The sequence below is a fragment of the Schistosoma mansoni genome, chromosome 7 (genome assembly GCF_000237925.1).
Source record: "Schistosoma mansoni strain Puerto Rico chromosome 7, complete genome".
Classification (NCBI taxonomy): domain Eukaryota; kingdom Metazoa; phylum Platyhelminthes; class Trematoda; order Strigeidida; family Schistosomatidae; genus Schistosoma; species Schistosoma mansoni.
This window is the reverse complement of record NC_031501.1, coordinates 4,134,176-4,157,161: the sequence shown is the minus strand read 5'-3', so window position 1 is coordinate 4,157,161 and position 22,986 is coordinate 4,134,176. Positions and strand designations below refer to the sequence as shown.

The window sequence follows — 22,986 nt, the reverse complement described above, 5'->3', positions numbered from 1 at the left end:
TTGTCGGTTGTGAGACAGTTACTCACTGACGAAAATGGTGCACGGTCGCTCAATATGATGGATTATTTCAAGTTAGACATTAACGCTTGGATGCCGACTCAAAGTTCTAAAGATCAAGCACTGCTCACGAGTCCCATATTAGGACTATATGGCTGTCTAGTGCTTCCAGGTTTTCTTGAGAAATTGTTTCGTAAATAAAAATAAGGTAAATTTGTATTCATCAATCAAATTACTATGAAAATTACCAGAGAATATTTACAAACAGGAGATAAGAATTTGTAATCATGTCTTTATTAGTCATCGACTTTCACTGGGTTTGCAAGCATACAATGCCTTCAAGAGATTTAGGTATTGTTATAAATGTAGGATACTTGTTATAACGCTATGGTTTCTTGATATAACAGTTCTTTCACTTTTTACACGTATGTGGGATGTTAATTTACCTTAGATGAATATCTACACTAGATTCCCTCCCAGTGTTGTCTATTCTATAGGGCTTCAATACAACTCAGATCAAGAACACCAGATTAACTTGACTAGAACGTCAATATATTTCCACACCAAACTCCGACACAATCCAACAACAATGAACAGTTAATCAATAATAATCATAAGTAATAAGGATAGGGGAATATATAACACATAACGCCTGTCACACTATCTACATGTGTAACTCAACAAAACAACCAATCATTGTCATTCCCACCCTCACATTACTTGTTCAATTTAGTTTAAGTATGATGTAGTTTTTTTGTGAATAAACTGAAATGACTATGTTATGAATAGTTGTCAGCATTAGGATTCAGGGAGACAAGCAGAATTGAATCCAAGTGTTGAGAACCGCGCTGAGGTGAGAAATAATGTATCTATCACTGCAAAGAAAATGTCTTTATCCGTTTGGCAACTAGGTTGCAGTCTCATTCTGAATAATAACCTTGGGATATAGTTAAACACGAATGACTAGTCATAAAAAAAACAAGTTTTCTGAATCCCACTACTACCAAATATCCACAAAACAATGTTACGTGCATTTAATTCATTGTAATTTCCTTCTGGATATCTGTATGTATTAGGTCGGAAACCCTTGATGTCACTGGCTTCTGAAAAAAACACACAACTAAATCCACTCAATAATATAAAACAAACCCAAACGTAGACAAACTTCTACACCATCGACTAACTCCCTTAAATACAAATCCAAACTTATATTTTATCAATGTCAGTTTTCCTTTACACGTGAATTAGTTGCCCGTTCACTTACTTACTTACTCACTTACTTGCTACCACGTTTTACCCCTCTCTTATGAGTATAGGTTTCCCACCAGCACTTTCCATCCAACTCTGTCCTTGTTTAAACATACCAAAATTGAAACTACACTTTATTCCAATTATTATTGAATTAACCAATCAAATAATTATTCCACAAACATTGATTTAACCAATCAAATGCAAATACCACAATTTATTTGTAGACTAGTGAATTAATTAAAAAGCATAACCTTATATCCCTGATACAAAGTGAAGTAAAAAAAAAACGATATAGTTACCAGGACAAAAATTGTTCCCATCATTATTGTTTATAATCCATTTGATAATATGACTTCTTTTGGTCCACATTATATTTGTGATTACATTAAACATTCAACTATACCAAAATCATTTTCCGAATCAACTCTCCTATCAACTATTGAATTTATTAATAATCAATCAAATAATATGGAGAAATTGTTGTCAACTAATCATTTATTACAAAGATATACGAATGATACTACTTATATATCATCATCATCATCATCATCATTATATATCAAAGAAGATCAATTGAATACATTATTAACCCCTATAGAATATAATTCAATATATCATGATTATCCCCCCTTTGATAATAATATCCCATTCTCAATTATCATTTTATGTTCTATTATTGATTATTTATGGAATTATATACCCCCTTTAATATTTTTAATTGGTACTATTGGTAATTTATTTACATTTTTAATTTTTTATAAACTACGTACTACATTATATCCATCATCTAATATTTATTTATTATTTTTATCTATTATAGATGAATGTGTATTATTTACTGGTTTATTACGTAGATGGTTAGATAAATTATTAAATATACGTTTAGAAGATAAACATTGGTTACTATGTAAAGCAATACAATTTATTGGTGTCACAACAAGTTATATCTCTGTATGGATTATTGTATTAATTACAATTGAACGTACTATAGTTATTATATCACCAATAAGTTCTATTTATATGAATCATATTAAACATTCATATATATTTATTATTAGTTTATGTTGTATAGCAACAATAATAAGTTTACATTTTTTTTTTACTGTTAACTTAGTAACTATGACCTCTAGTTACTATGATCAAAACAACACCAATTCTACATGGACAATTAATGAAGACTATTCAAAAATCAATATCAATCATACTACATTTTTACAGGTAACCCCTAATTATCTTAATTACTATGAACAAAATAATATCAATTCTACATTACCAATCAATGAACCCTATTTACAGGTAACTTATGATCATTTTCATGATTCCAATCATTTAATATGTGATTTTTATTTAATATATAAACAAAATGGTTTTCAATCTATATGGATATGGATTGATGCTACATTATATAGTTATTTACCATTTATTATTATATTAATATCTAATATTCTTATATTAATAAATTTATATTGGGCTACAAAAAAACGTTTTCATTTAATTAATAAAATGTCATCCAAAAAATTTTTATATCGATATACTACTGATAATGATCATTTCAATAATCTGGATCATCATCATCATCATCAGGATCATAAAAAAATGGATCATTTATCAATGAAATTAAATCAATCATCTTTATGTTCTACTACATCAATATATCATAGAAAACATGATACATTACAATTACAAATGATTACACCACAAACTCCAAGTACCCCTTCTATGAATAGTTGTCATAGTGATGAGATAACTAATACTAATATTGATATATTTCATACAAATAATAATCATAGTAATGTCAAATTATATAAATGTAAACATCCAATTGTTACTATGCAATTAAAACCATCTAATCATCATCATAATACTAATCTAAAAGGTATTACTATGAAAACATCTAGATCTCATCCTACTATGTATTCTAATGAAATGCGTCAATTAACTATATTATTAATGTTAATCTCATGTATATTCTTAATTACAACTGCACCAATTGTATTAATTAAATTATTATTAGCATGGAAACTAAAAATATTTTTTTTAAAAAAAAATAAAATAATTTTATTAGAATTTATTGATTGTATTGCAGAATTATTAATGTATATTAATCATGCCATTAATTTTTATTTATATTGTGCTGTTGGTACAAAATTTCGGAAAGAATTTAAAAAATTCTTAAAGTGTGAATTAAAAAAAAGAAAATATTGAACTTTTTTTGTTTTTCTTCTTCTTTTCTTTTTTCTTTTTTCTTTATCTTTTTTTCTCTTTTTCTTTTTCTTCTTTTCTTTTTTCTTCTTTTTTCTTCTTGAATTGTTCATTTTTTTAAAAAGTAAAGTAAAAGTAAAATATAAATGTGAATAACAGAGATATTTGTTTATTCTCTTTTTACAACTTTTTTTGGTTGCTAAGTATGCTTTGTGTGCCTTGTTAATTATATGACGTGACAATGCCATCAATTAGAGAGCAGTGATTTTTTATTCGGATCAGTAACAAACGAAACCTGTACGAGCAGTCCAGAGTACTTGTCGGTCCTGCTATCTGCGTAGTCCAACCAGTTCAGTACAGAACACCAATAACAGCTTTTACAATATGAATTAATAATGTATATCAATTATGCAATCAATTTTTATTTATATTGTGCTGTTGGTACAAAATTTCGTAAAGAATTTAAAAAATTCTTAAAGTGTGAATTAAAAAAAGAAAATATTGAAAATTTGATGAAATTTGCTTTTTTCTTTTTTCTCTTTTTTCTTTTCTCCTCTTTTTTCTTTTTCTTCTTTTTCTTCTTTTTTTCCTCAATCGTTCATTATTTTTAAAACAGAATATAAAATATAAATGTGAATAGCGGAGATATTCGTTTTTTTTTAGAATTGTTTTGGTTGCTATGTATGGTTTGTGTTATATCGAATATTGATTGTTTTTTTGTTTTTCTTCTTTTTTCTTTTCTCTTCTCTTTTTCTTCTTTTTTCTTTAATTGTTCATTTTTCAAAAACGGAAAGTTAAATATAAATGTGAATAACAGAGATATTTGTTTGTTCTCTTTTTACAACTTTTTTTGGTTGCTAAGTATGCTTTGTGTGCCTTGTTAATTATATGGCGTGACGATGCTGCCAATTAGAGAGCATCGATTTATTGATCGGATTAGTGACACACGAAACCTGTACGAACAGTTCAGAGTACTTGCCGGTCCTGCTATCTGCCTAACCCAATCAGTTCAGTCCAGAACACCAATAACATCCTCTGCAATATGAATTATTTATTTCAAGCATACTGAGTTTATATACCGAACGGACAGATTACATCGTACCATAAGATAGAAAATGACATTTGTACAAGATTCAGCCAAATGTGGCTGTGAATCGGGGGAACAGTAATCAATGAACTAGGGATAACTCAAGAATGGTAAATCATATAATAATAGTTTATTGGTCAAAAGAAAGCTTATAACAAAAAGGATGCTAATATAAATAGTTTAGTTACTTAGCCATCATACAACAGGAAATATACTTATCATATTGTTCCATAAATAGTCGTCAAAAGTTACCATTCATAATTCTGTTCGGGATATAACAGTTTGTGTATTATTATTATCATTATTAATGACTTTATTCAGTATCATATATTTGGTACAATATAGAATTCTCAGTACGAAGTATTTCAACAAGTTTCTTTTGCAGAGAAACAAAAAAACACAACAAAAACAATAAAGAAGAAAAGGTGAGAAAAGTATCTCAATCTGTGTCGGATATCAGTTTCATTGAAACTAAGAATACAATTATTCTTCAAAACTTTGGATATAGAGAGTATGATATCAGATGAATAACGTCAGCTGGTTATCGCTTATAATCTGTCTGTCACCTGTAAGCTCTCTTCTTTAATTTAGTCTATTCTCTTCGTAGCCAAGGATATCTAGTATTAGTGCTATACCTGGACATTTCTAAGGCCTTCGACATGGTCAACCACCAACTTCTCATAGGTAAACTCGCATCTTATGGGGTCCAAAACCCGTTACTAGCCTGGTTTGATTCCTTCCTCAGCAATCGACATCAAATAGTTAAAATCAACTCTTCATTGTCGAATGCCGTCCCTGTCAGAAGTGGGGTAATTCAGGGTAGTGTCTTAGGTCCTTTGCTCTTTTTAGTTTTCATTAATGATATTTGTGAGTGTTTTAGTGAGTGTAAGTCCCTTTTGTATGCAGACGATCTTAAGGTGGTGTACTCATTTTCTCCACATGAGCTGAGCAATATTCAAAATTGTATCAGCACGGAGCTTAACAAGGTAGCACAGTGGTGCTCGAAATGGCAACTGGAGCTTAATACAGCTAAATGTGGATGGTTATGCTTCGGTGATACATCACTCAACCTCGATCTTACCATAAATGGTGATGTGTTATCTAGGTTACACGCAGTAGTAGATCTAGGACTTAGGTGCTCCGACGACTTGTCGTTTACTGAACAGATAATGAAACAAACGTCCAAGTCTCAACGCCTTATAGGTTACATAACTCGAAACCTTCATAACAGCGAATCTCGTATTCTAATGTACAAAGTCTGTGTTCGACCAATCCTCGAATACTGCGCGTTTATTCTTAGTATTGCGCGCATAAAGGATAAATGAAGGCTGGAATCAGTACAGAGACGATTTACACTTCGTACTCTTGGAACTGATAGTGTCTTGACATATAATTCTAGGTGTAGTAAACTAGGGCTTGACCCTTTATGGAAGAGGAGACTCAAACTTAACCTTATCTTCTTTTTCAAAATACTTAACAAACTCTCCTTCACATCCAGCCAGGCGATTCAATATGCTAAAGCTTCACATTACGACATTTGTAACTCCTTGTCTTTAGCGAAACAAACATATTCTAGATCTTCTCTCTATATGAATTACTTTACCTGTAAGTTTTCTAGGCTCTGGAATAATCTACCTCAAACTATCAGTACGTTAAACTCTCTCCCATTGTTTGTTCGCTCAATTAATGCCTATTGCTCCTCTGAAAATGCATTAAATGCTCTAGCGCCTGCAAGTATATCTTACTCCACAAGTGAGATTATCGGAACTTTAAATGTTTAACCTCTTACTTGCTATCATTGTTTTGTTGTTCCGTGCTCTTTGCTTTTATTTTACTTTCTCTAGTTGTAGATAATTTTCAATAACTCGCTCTGGCACTGGAAATAACCTTACAGAACAACGTTGACTAATCATCAGGCTATCCACTTAAGAAAAAATGACAAGTTTCCCGGTGTTGCATTGGCTTGCCGTGATATATGCCATATATAAACTACTTATCATTTAGTAAACAAGCAAACATAAAACTTTCTTATATTTTATGTTTGCACTCTACATTAAATGTTGCTTTTTATATCAATCTGATCATGCCTGTAAACTGGTGTGAATTCTGTAAATATTATTTTCAGAATATATTATTATTATTATTATCATTATTATTATTAAAGAGTTTCCACATACTTGAAGAGTGTTTTACAAGATAGGAGTTTCTGAGTTATATAGAGTTCGAACGTCTAATCTCTAGATTTATTAGACCATTTAGCTTACGAAATTCAATAGAGTTTTTCTCCTTGCAAATTCTTTCTTTTACCCTCCGTAATTGTTTTAATTGTGGAGATGTAAGTCAATCAAAACTTAAAAAGAAGGTTTCAGTAGGATAGCAAATATCAAAACAGAATATAAGATAACAAGCGATAACATTAGTAGTGTTTTCCAATGAGTCATCTGTAAATAATTACCTAGTTAGTCGTACGAAACATATTTTTTCAGATTTTGAATACTTTCTTCCGAGTAATTCCTATAATTGAATGTACTCTTTCCATGCTTTCTATAAACTTTAGGTAAAATTCGAATTATACCATGATTCGAGGTAAACAATGGAGCACGTTTACGAATCACATATGTACCCACATCATCAATGAGAACGAAGTCTAAATGTACGTAGTGATAATAAGCGATCATTCTGTTAACCAGTTAACCAAGATTCTCGAACCGTGATGACACCACAATTATGTTACATGTTTTGACTTGGTAGAAATTGAAGATAGTCCACCTTGCTAAATAGTGATCGACAGTTAGAGTTTAGCAGCTTGGGAATTGACATTGGATTGATGTTCATTCTGTTGAATGCATATATTCAACCACCATGATGTCTCTTATTGTGCATTTTTGTAACTTGTACAGTGAAAGGTCATAAGCTTTTCGTAAACGCACCTGTATAAGTTATGCAATCAACAGACATAATGAGGTGTTGAAACAAAAAGTATACTTTTTAGGATGTTTTCTGTCACCAAATTAAACTATATATCTATATGTGAGTGATCTATCAATGATTTATACTTAAGTGTGATATTGACCATTCAATATCCACGCTTACTTGATTGGAATTTAAATGTTAAACATGTAATCAATGTACCACTTGTATTAGACTTCTGTCTTGATTTAATCAGTCATTAAAATTAGTTTAGAAACTGATGTTAATCTCTTGACATATTCATTATCAGTAGAGATAATGAATTGTTGATAAACAATAACTTGCAAAAATTCATTTCAGTGAATTAGGTGCTTTAACATAGAGATATGTAAGATAACATGTATATTGTAAGTAGTCTTTTACAGTATGTGTGAGCCGTAATTTATAAATTAAAGTGTTACATATGAACTAGTGTAAGTGAATGAGAACATAGTTGAGGACAACCAACTATTTATTTAGCACTAATTACAACGTTGCTTGGTAAAATACAAAAACCATACTCGGAAACTCTGTTTGCAAAATGTTCTTTAATTGTCTTATGCTTCATTGTTCCTGGATTTTCACACGAATTGCTTTCTATTTCTGTTCTTCTCTTCTTGATTTTCTCAATCTTCTGCTGTCAGATATTCTATTCGTTATTCACGAAATATACTACTTATGTCGATATAAGTAGCCCGCACCACACTAGTATTAATGATACTAAAAGAAACCATAGTCGGGTACAGGTTAAATTTAGTTATATCGTATATTTTATCTGTCATACATTTATACCTTTATTGATTTAAGAAAAAATTTACTGTATCAATGTATGAGAAGTACATGTGAATTACCGAACGATATGTCACTCCTTTAACAAGTTTATCACTGTAAACATCCTAGTACAGAAATGCCAGTGACAACTCAAGGGACTCTGCTGTAAGAATTTTGTGACACTATATGACGCGTGTCGTAATCTCATGAGAAGAAATATACAGTAAATATGGTTTGATTATTAGTGATATCTTGTACAAAGACTGTGTCCGTGTTATTCAACTATTTAGAGTGATTATCGAACAAGCACTTACTTACACATATCGGCTTGTAAATAATTGAGATTTGGAATATTAAACCTATTTCAATATGACACAGCTGAGCACAATTTTCTTATTTTTTAAAATTATAATCTATGCCGTTCATATTCACTGAGATACCTTGAAAAAGTAGATTCGTCTTACTCTATGGTGTCCAGTACTACGTCAAGCCCACATGGGTTATCTTAGATTCTGAACAGACCAATTTATTCATTCTTTCAAGTGACATTTTGACCTTGTCAATTATTCTCGACTGATCTTATATAAGCTTGTGTTTGTATTGTTTAGCCAACTTAACACATGTGTATAGCTTATTTTTGTGAACATAAATATCGAGTCTCGCTTCATCAAAACGAGTTGTCTCCCTCGCCTTCTCTGTTTAGTTTTCATTTCTCACTTCTTGTTCTGAATGTCAGTCTGAATAAGCTAGTGCTTGAAAGAAATTCATCCAGCGCACACAGTATTTGGCTTCTTATTGACGCTATCACACAAACATGTTTGGTCTAGGTAATGAACGGATTCAAATGGAAGATTTACGTTCACAGTAACTTCGTAGGATCAAATCGGAGTCAGATCACGGCACCTCAACTCTTCCAACAAATTTTCAAACAAAGTAACCTCTTATCATTATTCCGTTTTTTCATAGATAAATTATCAAAGAGACTGACGAGTTGCTGCGTTTAACAATCCTTTGAAGATGAAATTCATACCCATCGAACACGTTAAGGGTTCACTGGATCCATTAGCTTAGCGGATGTTTTAAGTATTTTTTTAGAGAAAAGTGATTGTTTCTAATATCAGTGTGAACATCAACATTGAGATGCAGTTACATCCAGCTAATGAATCTCAATTAGGATGAAACGTGCATCCTGTATTTCAGTGGTAGAAACAACCCACCTCTGTTTATAGTACTGATGACTTTTGTAATTATTCAGTAATTTTTTGTCAAAGTTTGTTAGACTTAAATTCCTTCAAATGGCAAAAGCAGTAGTTATTAAGATTTAAAAACCGGGGCTATGTGTACGAAAGAAATATCATCAACCATCTCTTACCTTGGTGAACCTCACGGTCAATTAATTAATAGTAATCTTAATTATTGAATCACTTAATTTAACTAACCTACTTACAATATGTCTTGGTCACATACAGTTGTCCATGTTATATTTATTCCCATTTCTTCGAATGATAATATAGTATCGGTTGCTATGACAAACCCACATAGTTCATTCGAGCTTCGAGACAGGTAAATTTATTCATTCTTCTTGAGTCACATTTTGACCTTGTAAATCATTCACCTTGACTGTTTTTATATAATCATGTGTGCTTGTATTTCTTATCCTATTCATCACATGCCTGTAAATTGTTTTTGTCTGACTATAAATATCGATTCACGCCTAGTTAAGTGAAGTTGACTTATATGACTTTTCCGCTGCGCGTCATTTTGATTCACTCTTTTCTCTTCGCTTTGTTTCTTTGATCGTTCGCCTGGATCAACGATTGTATGAAATACACATATTTGAAATTCATTCTCATATTTGACTTATTTAAACCCATTATTCACTAACGCTATTTAAGTCGATAATTTTATACAAGGATTGGCGGCATGTCATTTCAACATAATTTTATTTTAGATTACGAACAATCATGAATTCACATGTTATCATTTACGACGACGTATTTTGCTTGAAACCTGACCAATTTTTCGATAGATAATTATGAAACCTGAAGTGAATTTTATATTCATTAGTATTTGAAAATTATTTGTTTTCACTAGTAAACTTAATGTTGATCAGTTTATTTTGAAAGCTTTCTAAGTATACAATTAGTTGATGATAGACAGAAACTGAGGTAACATTCTACTGTGGGAGAGAACAAACCAGATTTCAGCGGAGGAAGAAATCAGGTAGAAGCGCTGGAAGTGGATAGGGCACATTTTGAGGAAATCACCCAACCGCGTCACAAGACAAACCCTCACATGGAATCCTGAAGGTCAAAGGAGAAGAGGAAGACCAAAGAACACATTACACCGAGAAATGGAGACAGACATGAGAAGAATGAACAAAAATTGAATAGCACTAGAAAGGAAGTACCAGTACAGAATGGGTTGGAGAATGCTGGTTGGCGGCCTATGCTCCACAAAAATTGTTACGTCTGGCCGATTGAACGCTATATTCGCTCCCCTAAGCTAGTTCCGTAACCCCCGAGCTAGAACTACTCAGCGCGACTTGAAGACCAGAGAAAAGGCACAAAGTGAGAGGGAAGCACTTCACTACAGGGTTCATTCATGTACAGAAAATATGGGGATTTTATAGTAATTTAAGAGTCCTTGAGTTTTACTGAAAGTTCTAGAACACTGCTAAACATAGTAGCAGTGTATAAATCAGCCAATCAGGATCTCCACATGTGATTTTTCCATTTTCGTTATTTTAGTAACATAACTTCACATAACTTCCAATTAGTCGCTGATTGGTTGAAATGCTCCTTGATGACGCCTGAGCTTGTTATGTCGCTTGCGAGAAAAATGCAGGGTCATCCCAAAAATAATAAGATAATAAAACCGAAGACACCAGAATCATTGTTAGTATAATTTTTATTTGGGGTTGTAAACATTATAACAACTATCAGTATAGGGTTGTGGAGATTGTTGAGTTCAGATTAATATTATGAATGGAACAATGTTAGACTTCAATTGAAAACCTGGAAGCACTGGACAACCGTTTCACCCTAGTATGGGACTCCTCAGCGGTGCGCATCTACGATCCCGTATGCTGGATTCGATTTCATTGAAGTTCAACAATGTCCACAATCCCAATGTCATTATAAACTGCTTCAAAGTAAAACGTTTGGTTTTTTCAAGTAACGCTTTGAAGATTTTTAGTACCTGTAAGACAGAGTGATTTTATACATATTCCGTAAGTTACTAGAACCTTCACATTGAATTTGAATTCCAAAAATTAATACGTCTTCAGCATATTTTGAATGTAACTAACAGCGGATATAACAACTGGATATACCTGAAACCGATTTATGAGTGTTCTCAATGGAACGCAATAAGAGTAACTACATTTTTAAGCGTCAAATCATGATTCATTATTCTATAGAGTACAGATAACCATGACAGTAATAAACGGATATGAGTTTTACTTGTGAGTATCTTGTATTATTACGTTGTTGACATTCAAGACTCAGTTTTGGCGAATTCCAAAAGCCGTGAAGCACTGGACAGCCGTTGCATATACTAATAATAAAGTTTATATTTTTATTTAAGTAAAATTCGAATATTGCACAACAGTTAGGAGTCACAATTTCTGTGAAAATGTTTCTAGTTGCTTATACAGAGTTTGTATTATTCTCACCTATGTGATATAATTTGTTTTAAAGTTATTTATATGGATTGATCTGTGACTATTAATCAACTACTTATATATCTAGCACTAAGTACCTATTACATTTAACTATCAAGCTGCAATATGCTCTAATTTATTTGACTTCACGTACAAGTTGTTTTGGCTACAACTGTTTAGTCTTGGAACTTGTATAGTCAACAGATACACATGCGTGGTAAGAGTTGAATAATATACTCAATGATTAATGAAATGTAAATACTCTATTGCCTGTCATATATATATATATATGAAATATTGCTTTTAATCAGGCCTGTGACAAAATTGTTTTACCGGAACAAATGTAAAACTTGTATCGTTTGTTTTCTCCTATAAAATGTAAATTCGAATTTGTTTTCAAGGAAAAACACAATGTTTTTCATTCATTGCAAACAATATGAATAAATTAGGCTTTAGTAACATATTTCACATAGATTACTTCTTCTATTGTATTGGACAAAATTTTGTTTACATTTTGATGCAGAATTATAGTCAATCATTAAGTTATTTGTAATATCAGAAAAGGTTTTTATGGATATAATAGTCATTTTAATAGTTTAAATCATGAGTCAATTGAAGCTAAACCACAATGGAAAACCTGGAAGCACTGGACGGCCGTTTCGTCCTATTTTGGGACTCCTTAGCCAGTGACTCATGATTTCAACTAAAAAATTACTAAAATGACCACAAAACCCCCCTTCTGAAAATCCTTTTAACATCAATGGGAAGATTCAAACAAACAATATCAAGTGAATTTAAACTTCACGCCATTGCACAAGCAAGTGGCCAAGGAGGACTCAGTGGCTGAGTGGATAATGCGATGGCGTTTGAAGTGAAAGGTAGTGGGTTCAAGTCTCAGAGTGATTATCAACTCTGAGATGCAGGTACATCCAGCTGACGAGTCCCAAATAAGACGAAATGCGCATCCTGGTTTCCATTACTAGCAACTATCCACCTTTGCTTACCTTTTAACATTTGTTTATCAAACACAGAAATAGTTGCATCAATCTGCTCGGGAATCGACAAATAGGTATAATATCATATTAAAGTTAAATAATATGATAGAAAAAACTCATGATATTATCTCATCACTGTACATTGTTTGTACTGGCATAACTAATATTACGTTACTGATAATACTTGTTTAAGTAGTATGTAAGTAAATCATGCTTTTATTCTCATTCACCCGAAATGTAGCCAATGGTGACTACTGAAAAAAAAACTTACCTTTTTTAAACAAAAAAATCAATTGCTTATGATAATTTCTGTTTATCTAACATTGTTCCTCCGGAAATCATGTCTTCCCACTGATCTTATATCCTATTTTACGATTGTATTTATAGCCCAGATTTCCTGTTTATAATTATTAAAAAAAATCTTAAGTTAACGATACAATATTGAGCTTAAACAATCTAGAGTCTATTTTGGTGAAAAAATTGTAATTTAGACAATAAAAACTTTACAGATCACATGTTATAATTACTAGTACCATTGTGGTGTGGACTACTTATATCCACACAAGTAGTGTATACCGATGTTCGACTATTGAATGTATTTCAGTGGAAGATTGATTGAGACAATTGATTGATAGTTTGCAAATTAATCATTTGCTGTATGGTTATCAGAATTTAGTGAGATAGTCTGTAATTTGTCCTTAAATACATTCGATTGTCCTCACTCTTGTTCTTATTCACTATATTGCCATTGTGGTGTGAACTACTTATATCCACACAAGTAGTATATAACGATGATCAAGCATTGAATGTATTTCAGTAGAAGATTGATAAGAAGATAACGGGAACGGGACGCAATTGGTATGAAAATGCATGAGTCTGTGGACTGATATTTGCCGAAGGAATGGTCAAGATTGAGACCATTGATTGATAGTGTGCAAATTGACTGTTTATTGTATAGTTGTCAGATGTTTTTTACTCATTGAGATAATACAAATGTACTATTTATTCATAACAATCTACCCAATGCTCAATTTCTTCGAAGTTATCAAATCGAATATTGGTAATGATACTTAAAGGGAAAATCTAAATAATAATTACAACACCCATATTACCAGTTGCTGTTAGAATTCTCATTGTGTCTAAAAAAAGTTTTACAAAAATATTATTTTTTTCTTATAAAACTTACAAACATTCTGATAAATTTAATTCACTTAGTGTTGTTTGTTTGAATCTTCTCAATGACGCTTAGAGTTGGTGTTCACTCTAGGACTCGAACCTAGTAACGTTCGCTTGAACACCATCGCATTATCCACTCAGCTACCGAGTCCTGATAGTCACTTGCTTGTGCAATGGGGTGAAGTTTAAATTCACTTAGTTTTGTTTGTTTGAATCTTCCCATTGACTCTTTGGACAATAGGGTGAAGTTTAACTTCAATTAGTATTCTGATAAATTTCTTTACAGATGAAATAAAAATAATCTATATTTTTGGTAGTTATGGCATCTTGGATTTTATCCAGCACTCTACCGACAGATATATATATATATATAAGTTCTTATGTTAGTGATCACAAGCAGATTTATATTCAGTACTGTTTGAATCAAATAACAACAATTTGTCTATTAAACTGTCAAGTCAAGAGAGAAACTACAAATTTTCATATTTGTATGATATGATCTCATCATTCAGGAAGGAAAATTCTGAAGGAAACTGATCAATCGAAGTATGAGCTGGCAACAATAGGGAAGAGATAGCATTTCTATATAAATGAATAGGAATAAATCATTTATGATAATTAATTTGCATCTCAAAATGAAACTTTCATTGTACAAATTTAATATCTTTTCATATTTGAATGCGTGAGTCCATTGAAGTTAGACCACCATGGAAAACCTCGAAGCACTGGACGGCCGTTTCGTCCTATTGCGGGAATCCTTAGCCTTACGCACCCACGACCTCACCTCGCGAGATTCGAACCCAGGATCTACCAGTCTCGCGATAGAGCACTTAACCAATCAACCACTGAGCTGGCATCCGATGGTGTTTATGTCTAACTACAACCAATCCACGAAGTTGAGCAACCGTTCACAGATGATCTTCACCAATTGTCTGGTAGGTCCTGAGTTCGAATCTCGCGAGGCGAGGTAGTGAATGCGCATTGCTGAGGAGTCCCACAATAGGACGAAATGGCCGTCCAGTGCTTCCAGGTTTTCCCTCGTGGTCCAGCTTCAATTGACTCACGCTTTCAACTATGAAATTACTAAATCTCCACTAAAACCCCTTCTGATAATAACATCTTTTGTCTGTATTAGTACAAATACTCTTATAAATGATATAACACTTTGTTATAAAGGTGGAATACTTGTTATAGCGTTAGGATTTCTTGTTAAAGCAGTCTTTTCACTTTTTACACTTATGTGGGACGTTAATTTAGCTTGGACGAATATCTACACTAGATTCCCACCCAGTGTCGTCTATTCTACAGGACTTCAACGGAACTCAGTTCAAGAACACGAGATTAACCTGACTAGAATGTCAATATATTTTCACACCGAAATCCGACACAATCCAACAACAAGGAACAGTCAATCAGTAATAGTCAGAATAGGGGAATATCTAACACACATAACACCTGTCACACTATCTACATGTCTGACTCAGCAAAACAACCAATCATTATCATTCTCGTCGACACATCACAATAATAATATAAGTAGTCAGATTGTTCGAAATGTATGGCGCAAATATATCAGACAGTTTTGATAACGTTGGACGGCGAGACTATAATTTATAGACAAACCAATCAGATATAAGATAATGGGTCTTGGATTTTGTATCAAAATTCACTCATCCATTTGGCTAAATAATGTTTCGGCATTTTAGCTAATATCAGTTTGTGATGAAAATTTCAAATCTAATTCCGAACCCCTACTACCAACTGTAAATTCTAATCCTAATTGCTCACACTGATTTATAACCTTCATTTGATCCTGTTTAAAATCACTTTAGCGTCACTCGAAGGTCATCCATAAATTAAAGTTTCACCGTTTTGTCTCATCATTGCATTATCCAAAGTTATCAAATACAAAACTTGTTTTAAATGTGGTATAGCAACTCAGGTACAATTGAGTTTGTTTACACCTAATCTGGTTAAGCCCTTTTTATTAACTTACTTAACAGACATCGTCATTTGGATAGTAATAATTTGCATATTCTTTGCACTGCTATACCACTAGAGCACATGACACTCTAGCCGAAATGTTGACTGCTTAAATATCATTCGATGACTCATACTCCTCCCCATATGTGTACGCACGCAAATATTATTATCAGCCTTTGTTTTGGTTTGCTGTGCCCTTATTAAATTTGACTATAAATTGCTTATGTAATTGCTTGCTATTCGCTCGCTTGCTTCTCGTTCGTTTCCTTCGTTTGTTCGCCTGTTCACTCGCTCTCTTGCTCGTTGATATTCGCTCAGGTGTTGTAAGCTTTTTGACCTGAGTCATTCGACAATAAACTGTAGTTGCTGCTATCCTTCGTCTTCTGATTTTTACGCACCATTAAGTTTAGAATTATAACGGTTATCGAAGTAAACGATTAACGAATCGCGGCACTACAGTAGTATGTATTGAGGTGACAATTTCGCATTGTTATATGCTATAAAACCTTCAGTCAACTTGGGCATTTCACTCTCATGTAGTCTTACAAACTATCTGACGACATTTTTTCTTCTTTTTACTCTTCATAATAATAGAATATTGAAAAAAACAAACAGTTGCATAACTTTCAAACTATCCTTCTAGTACATCGTCATTAATCATGATGATAAATTATCAGTTGGTAGAGAAAAAGACTGTTTTTTTTCTGTTTTTTTTTGGTTAAACAGTTTTTTTTGTTTATTCATGTTTTCCTCATATTTTTCAATATCAAAATAAAAAAATAAGAAAAATTGATGTGATAATTTAAAAAAAAAAACAGTTTTATCAACACCATATGGTTTGTTTATGCTGAAATTGATTTTCAACTTAAATATTTTATATATAGTTGAAAGCGTGAGTCAATTGAAGTTAGACCACTATGGAAAACCTGGAAGCACTCTTCAGCAGTACGTATCCACGATCTCACCTCGCGAGATTCGAACCAGAAACCTATCAGTCTCGCACACGAGCGATTAACCTTTAGACCACTGAGGTAGCTGGCATCTAACGGTGTTAATGTCTGACTTCAACTAATCCACGAAATTGAGCAATCATTCACCAAAGTCTTCAGTGAGTTCATATCTCGCAAATATTTTCTAAAGAAGAAAGGAAAAAAAATTCTTTTTTATTCAAAATAAAATTTTTTTTCTACGAATTTTAAAAGATAATTAATAATGTAGAATACAAAATATTCTAGAAAGGAATGTTTGTTACCGACGGTGTATACAATTTTGAATGAATTTAAAAGTTTTGTCATTTAAAAAAACTATTTGTATACAAGTACTTTTAATAAAATTTTAATCCGAAAGAGGGGGGGGGTTGGAGACTGTAGTAATTTTATTAGTTGAATTCATGAGTTACGCGTGAGACCGAAGGTAGGATTGTGAATGCGCGCTACTGAGAAGTCTTATATTGGGATGAAACAGTTGTCTGAGGATTTCAAGTTTTTTTATGTTGGTCTAACTTTAATCGACTGATGAATTCAACTATTAAATTCTTAATCAGTTTAATGTTTGCTTGTGTTGTTATTTTACAAAACTTCACTATTCAAATCTATTCAGAGAACATAGCTATTAGTTTTCGCTGGAAGTCGGAAATGTCATTGCTCTATTTTCCGAGTTAGATAACCATTGAAAATCTGGAAGGTCGTTTCATTATAGTCAGAGACTCTACAGCAGTGCACATTTACGACTAATCATTCAGGAACCAAAATAAGGACTTTTTATCTCGCGCATGAATGCCTAACTTCTAAACCAGTTAGCAGGTATCGAATGATGTACAAGTCCAAGTCTTTCAGGATTTTTGGTGAGTAACGTTTTCAAAACTGAAACAGTTGAACTCCATTGGTCACAGCTTCTCACTAGAACTTCGGGAATTTATTCTCAAAGCTAGTCATCTATGAACACACTCGGTTATTGAGATTGATAAATTTCATTGAAATCAAGAATCGATCTAAGTTAGCCTTTTGAATATAAAAATATAGCTTCAAGACAAATAAAAATTTACGACTGGAAATATGAAATTTAGTTACTCTGTGTAATACACAAGTTGAAACAAACTTTTTCCTAATCGTACAACATTTCAAGTATTATCCCATAATAAGTGAAAGGTTATTTATTAATTGTAAAATAATGCTTAGAACTTACCCCTGTTGACTCTCGTGGAGGAGCATAAATCACTCACTAGCACTCTTTATATAACTCTGTCATGACCAATTCTTCCCAGTTGCTATTCATTCTTTTGATGTCTGCTTCAGATTCCCAACGCAGTGTATTGCTTGAAATCCCTGTTTTTCGTCTTTCTTTAGAATTCCGAGTGAGCGCCTACCTCATGATACAAATTGATGATTTCCGCAATGTATGACCTATCTACTCCCATCGTCGTTTCCTAATTTTCTCTTCAACTGGAAGCTGATTTATTCTTTCTCATAGTTGACTGTTGCTGATTTTATCCGGTCAAAAGACATTGAGTATCTTGTGTAGACAACTATTTACAAATACTAGCATTATTTTGATGATGATTTTAGTAGTTCTCCAAGTTTTAGCTTCATACAGTAGAACTATCTTGACATTCACAATGAATATTCTAACTTTGATATTAGCTAACAGTTGTTTTCAGTTCCATATTGACTTCAATTTTAAGAATGTTGTTCTTGTTTTGTTAATCCTTCCCATTACATCCGCTTAGCAACATAACAAAATTATTGGGTTAATATAAATACGATTATACATCTTTAATAAATAATATCACCCTTAAGAGAAAATATCCTACGCTGAATAATTAGCATGAGGTTAATGTTAATTAGCTAACTGTTTCTTTTTTCTTTCATCACAATATATCTCATAACGTTTTGTTACCAGGCTAATCTATTCAAAGAATCTACTTTATATATGTCCCGGCATGACTTAAAATTTCATTCTTCCTAAAATTATCTTACGTACGAAACGTTTTTTAAAAAAAACGAGTCGTGCTAGAAAAATATTTTGACATTTTCAATTTGTTCCTTATAAAAGCTCCATATCAAAAAGGCTGGTAGATCAATAGTTGAACATTATATGAAATTTTTAATGAAGGGGTAAATATGTTTCCTTCCATCTTTTACGTAATCAGTTCTTATATTTAATCGATTACGTAATTTTGTCATAGATTCAACTTTAATGATAATGATGATAGCTTCTAAGATTTCTTTCAGTTTAAAGACTACAATTTCCTTGAAAAAGCTTGGACCAGATCGTCAGGCAAAGTGTTGGATTTACTTCAAATTCATTCGCTGAAATTTTACAAATATATTATTCCTATTTAATGTCTTACATCAACTCGGCTCCCGAATACTATGAAACTTGCTTACTTACTTACTTACGCCCGTTACTCCCAATGGAACATAGGCCGCCGACCAGCATTCTCTAACCCACTCTGTCCTGAGCCTTCCTTTCTAGTTCTTTCCAATTATTGTTCATTCTTCTCATGTCTGTCTCCATTTCTCGGTGTAATGTGTTCTTTGGTCTTCCTCTTCTCCTTTGGCCTTCAGGATTCCATGTGAGGGTTTGTCTTGTGATGCGGTTGGGTGATTTCCTCAAAATGTGCCCTACCCACTTCCAGCGCTTCTTCCTGATTTCTTGTTTATTCTCTCCCACGGTAGAATAATGCTGATATTGTCTGGTCAACGGATCCGAAGTATCTTTGTTATGTATTTGACCTAGGCTGTAGCCAATTGTTACGTCTGACCGATTGTGAACGCTATATTTGCTTCCCTAAGCTAGTTCCGTACCCCCGAGCTAAAACTATACACCGACTTGAAGACCAGAGAGAAGACACAAAGTGTGTGGGAAGCGCTTTACTACAGAATTCATTTATGTACAGAAAATACAGGGGTTTTATAGTAATTAAGAGACCTTGGGTTTCCATAGTAGCAGTGTGTTAAACAGCCAATCAGGATCTCGTTATTTCAGTAGCATAGCTTCTAATTAATCGCTGATTGGTTGGGGCTCTTTATGAGTCTCTGGAGGCTCTGATAGAGTTTACTGTAAGCCGACTTAACAATCTTGTGTAGACAACTGTTAATAAACACCTGTATCTTCTGGATGATGGCTTTCTTAGTTCTCCAAGTTTCCGCCCCATTCAGTAGAGCTGTCTTGACATTTAATGAAAATTCTGATCTTGGTGTTGGTTGAAAATTATTTTGAGTTTCAGATGTTCTTCAGTTGTAAATATGCTGCTCTTGCTTTGCTGATCCACGTCTTCACGTCTGCATCAGATCCACCATGTTCATCAAAGATGCTGCCCAGATATGCAAAGGTTTTCACATCCTCCAAAGCTTCTCCATCAAGTGTAATTCGATCGGTGCATGCTGTATTGTATCGGAGAGTCTTGCTTTTCCCTTTGTTTGAATTGAGACCTACTACTGCTGAGGCTGCTGCATTTGTTGTTGCATGTGTGATAGAAGAGCTACATCATCTGTGAATTCTAAATCGTCCATCTGCATCCTGCCTGTCCACTGTATCCCGTGCTTTCCTGAAGATGTTGACGACTTCATGATCCAGTCGATCACCAGGAGAAAGAGAAAGGATGAGAGTAAGCAACCTTGACCAACACCGCTCTTTACCTCGAATGAGTCTGTGAGTTGTCCTCCGTGGACAATTTGGCAGTTTAGTCCATCATAGGAGTTCCGTATGATATTGACTATCTTCTCGGGCAGTAGCTCCCGGAGGAGCTACATTCAGAAACTATTCGCTCTAATTTGGACGAAAGTTCTTTTATATTATTACATAAATGAATGAACCACAAATCCCTACAGAATGAAACCTTGAACAATGAATATAAACTTCTGTGTTTAATGTTGATAAGACAGAAATCTACTCTTCTTATTATGAATTCCTAAATGGAAAGTTTTGATTTATTGATTACCGGTCTTAGTGCAGATATTGATATGTATACAACTAATGTTAAGTTGAAGGACTGTAGTTTGATGTTTTTTTTAAAAATAATTTCATACTAAGGATTCACTTGGTATTGTTTGTTTGAATCTTTCCGTTGGTGTTTAGGACTGCAACTGATCAGTTTCTTATTGGCATATGTGCATACTGTGCGTATTGCCTTGATATAGTCTTAATTCACAAGCATTACCAAGTGAATTTAAACTTCACTCCATTGCACAAGCAAGTGGTTATCAGGACACAGTAGCATTTAAATCTCCCATCAGAATGGTCAGGTCCTTTGCTGGGCACTTCTCGACGATTGACTGCAGCCTATCGTAGAATTGATCTTTAACGTCTTCATTGTAATCATTGGTTGGCGTATAGCATTAGATGACGTTCGTTGTAATGCCTTCTTTATTTGTTTTGAATCAGGCTTTGATGATCCCTGGTTCATGAGATTCCCATCCAATAAGTGCATTTTGTGCTTGATTGGACAGCATCAGTGCAACGCTGTGTATATAAGGGGCATTTTATTTTTCACGGCCAGAGTATAACAGAAGCTTCCTTGAAGCTAGTCATTGTTGTCCAACCTGCGTCCATTGAATTTCTCTGATTCCAAGCACTTCCAGGTTGTACCTTTTCATTTCCGCAGCAACTTGGATGGCTCTGCTGGTCTCCAACATTGTACGAACATTCCATGTACCTAAATTAATGGTTGCTCTTATTGTCAGAAGAGGCATCAGCTTCATGACCTCCGAAAGAACTCGGCTTTCACCATGAGGCGTCATATTTATTATTTCAACTCTCAGTGCAGGGTTTAAAAATGCGTTGAATAATATTTTCTCCTTAGTGTTTTGTTAACAAGTTAGTTCTCTACGGGATGGGGTCTTTTACTTCATGCCCAACCCTCCTCTTTTGTGTGGGCTTGGGACCTGCAGTAGCCCTCAGTGGAGCTACAGGCGAAGTTAAATATTATTCCTTAGGATGCGCTTATTATTGTTCACGCATTTTTATACTAATTGCGTCCTATTCCCGTTTTCTTCTTATCAATCTTCTACTGAAATACATTCAATGCCTGACCATAGTTATATACTACTTGTGTGAATATAAGTAGCCCACACCATATTAGGATACACATATCCTATCCATTGCCAATTGAAACTATATATAGACTTTAAACTCTTAATAAAATTTGATTTCAGTTCATTATACTGATACAAAGTTTTGATTCCATTCATTATAAGCCTCTTCTTTTTTTGTTTTCCATATTCACTTCGTTAATTCACTCAAAATATTTCATCAGTCATGCAAATAAAATAAAAATTAACTTAATCTCTTGTTTTAATCTACTACTATTATTATTATTCAATGTTCAATTTTGTTTGTTCTATTCAAATAAACAACATGTTACCTTCTTTGATCCCAGAAAACAATTGTCTATTATCGACTAATATGAAATATTGTACAAGAAAAACATACAAACAAGCAATATGTATACGGTTGAATTATTCCAAATGGAAAGGGTTGTTTTTCTATACAAGTAGAATATACTAGATTTTCTTTGTTTTATCATTGTATAGTATATATGGTATTGTAATTTAATCGTGTGAGGTACATGTTTTAAAGATTCGATAAATAATGTAACAATATCGATCCGTAACTAATCGTTTCGAGTAGAAAATATTATGATGTGTGCTATTTATATCGACATAAATATTATGTGATGCTAGTCAGCAATAAAATATCTGGCAGCAGAAGGTCGAGAAGATCGAAAAGGAAAGATTTGGAACAGAAAGTAAATGGTATAGAAATGAAGAAACAGTGAAGTTTGAAACGATTGATTGACCTTTGCAAAAGAACAGTCAAGTTTGAGACAACTGATTGACATTTTTTAAATTAAGTGTTTACTATATGCTTCTAATACATTCGATTGTCCCCAGTTGTGTTCTCGTTCACTA

General features: G+C 33.1%; 1 protein-coding gene across 1 annotated transcript; it reads left to right on the top strand.

Moving 5' to 3' along the window:
• Positions 1-2,367: 2,367 nt before the first annotated feature.
• Smp_140190 (hypothetical protein) lies at positions 2,368-3,453 on the top strand (the record flags this gene model as incomplete). Its single annotated transcript, XM_018798651.1, has 1 exon — positions 2,368-3,453. The coding sequence occupies one exon, from the start codon at positions 2,368-2,370 to the stop codon at positions 3,451-3,453; it is 1,086 nt and encodes a 361-aa protein (XP_018653572.1).
• Between the last annotated feature and the right edge of the window lie 19,533 nt (positions 3,454-22,986).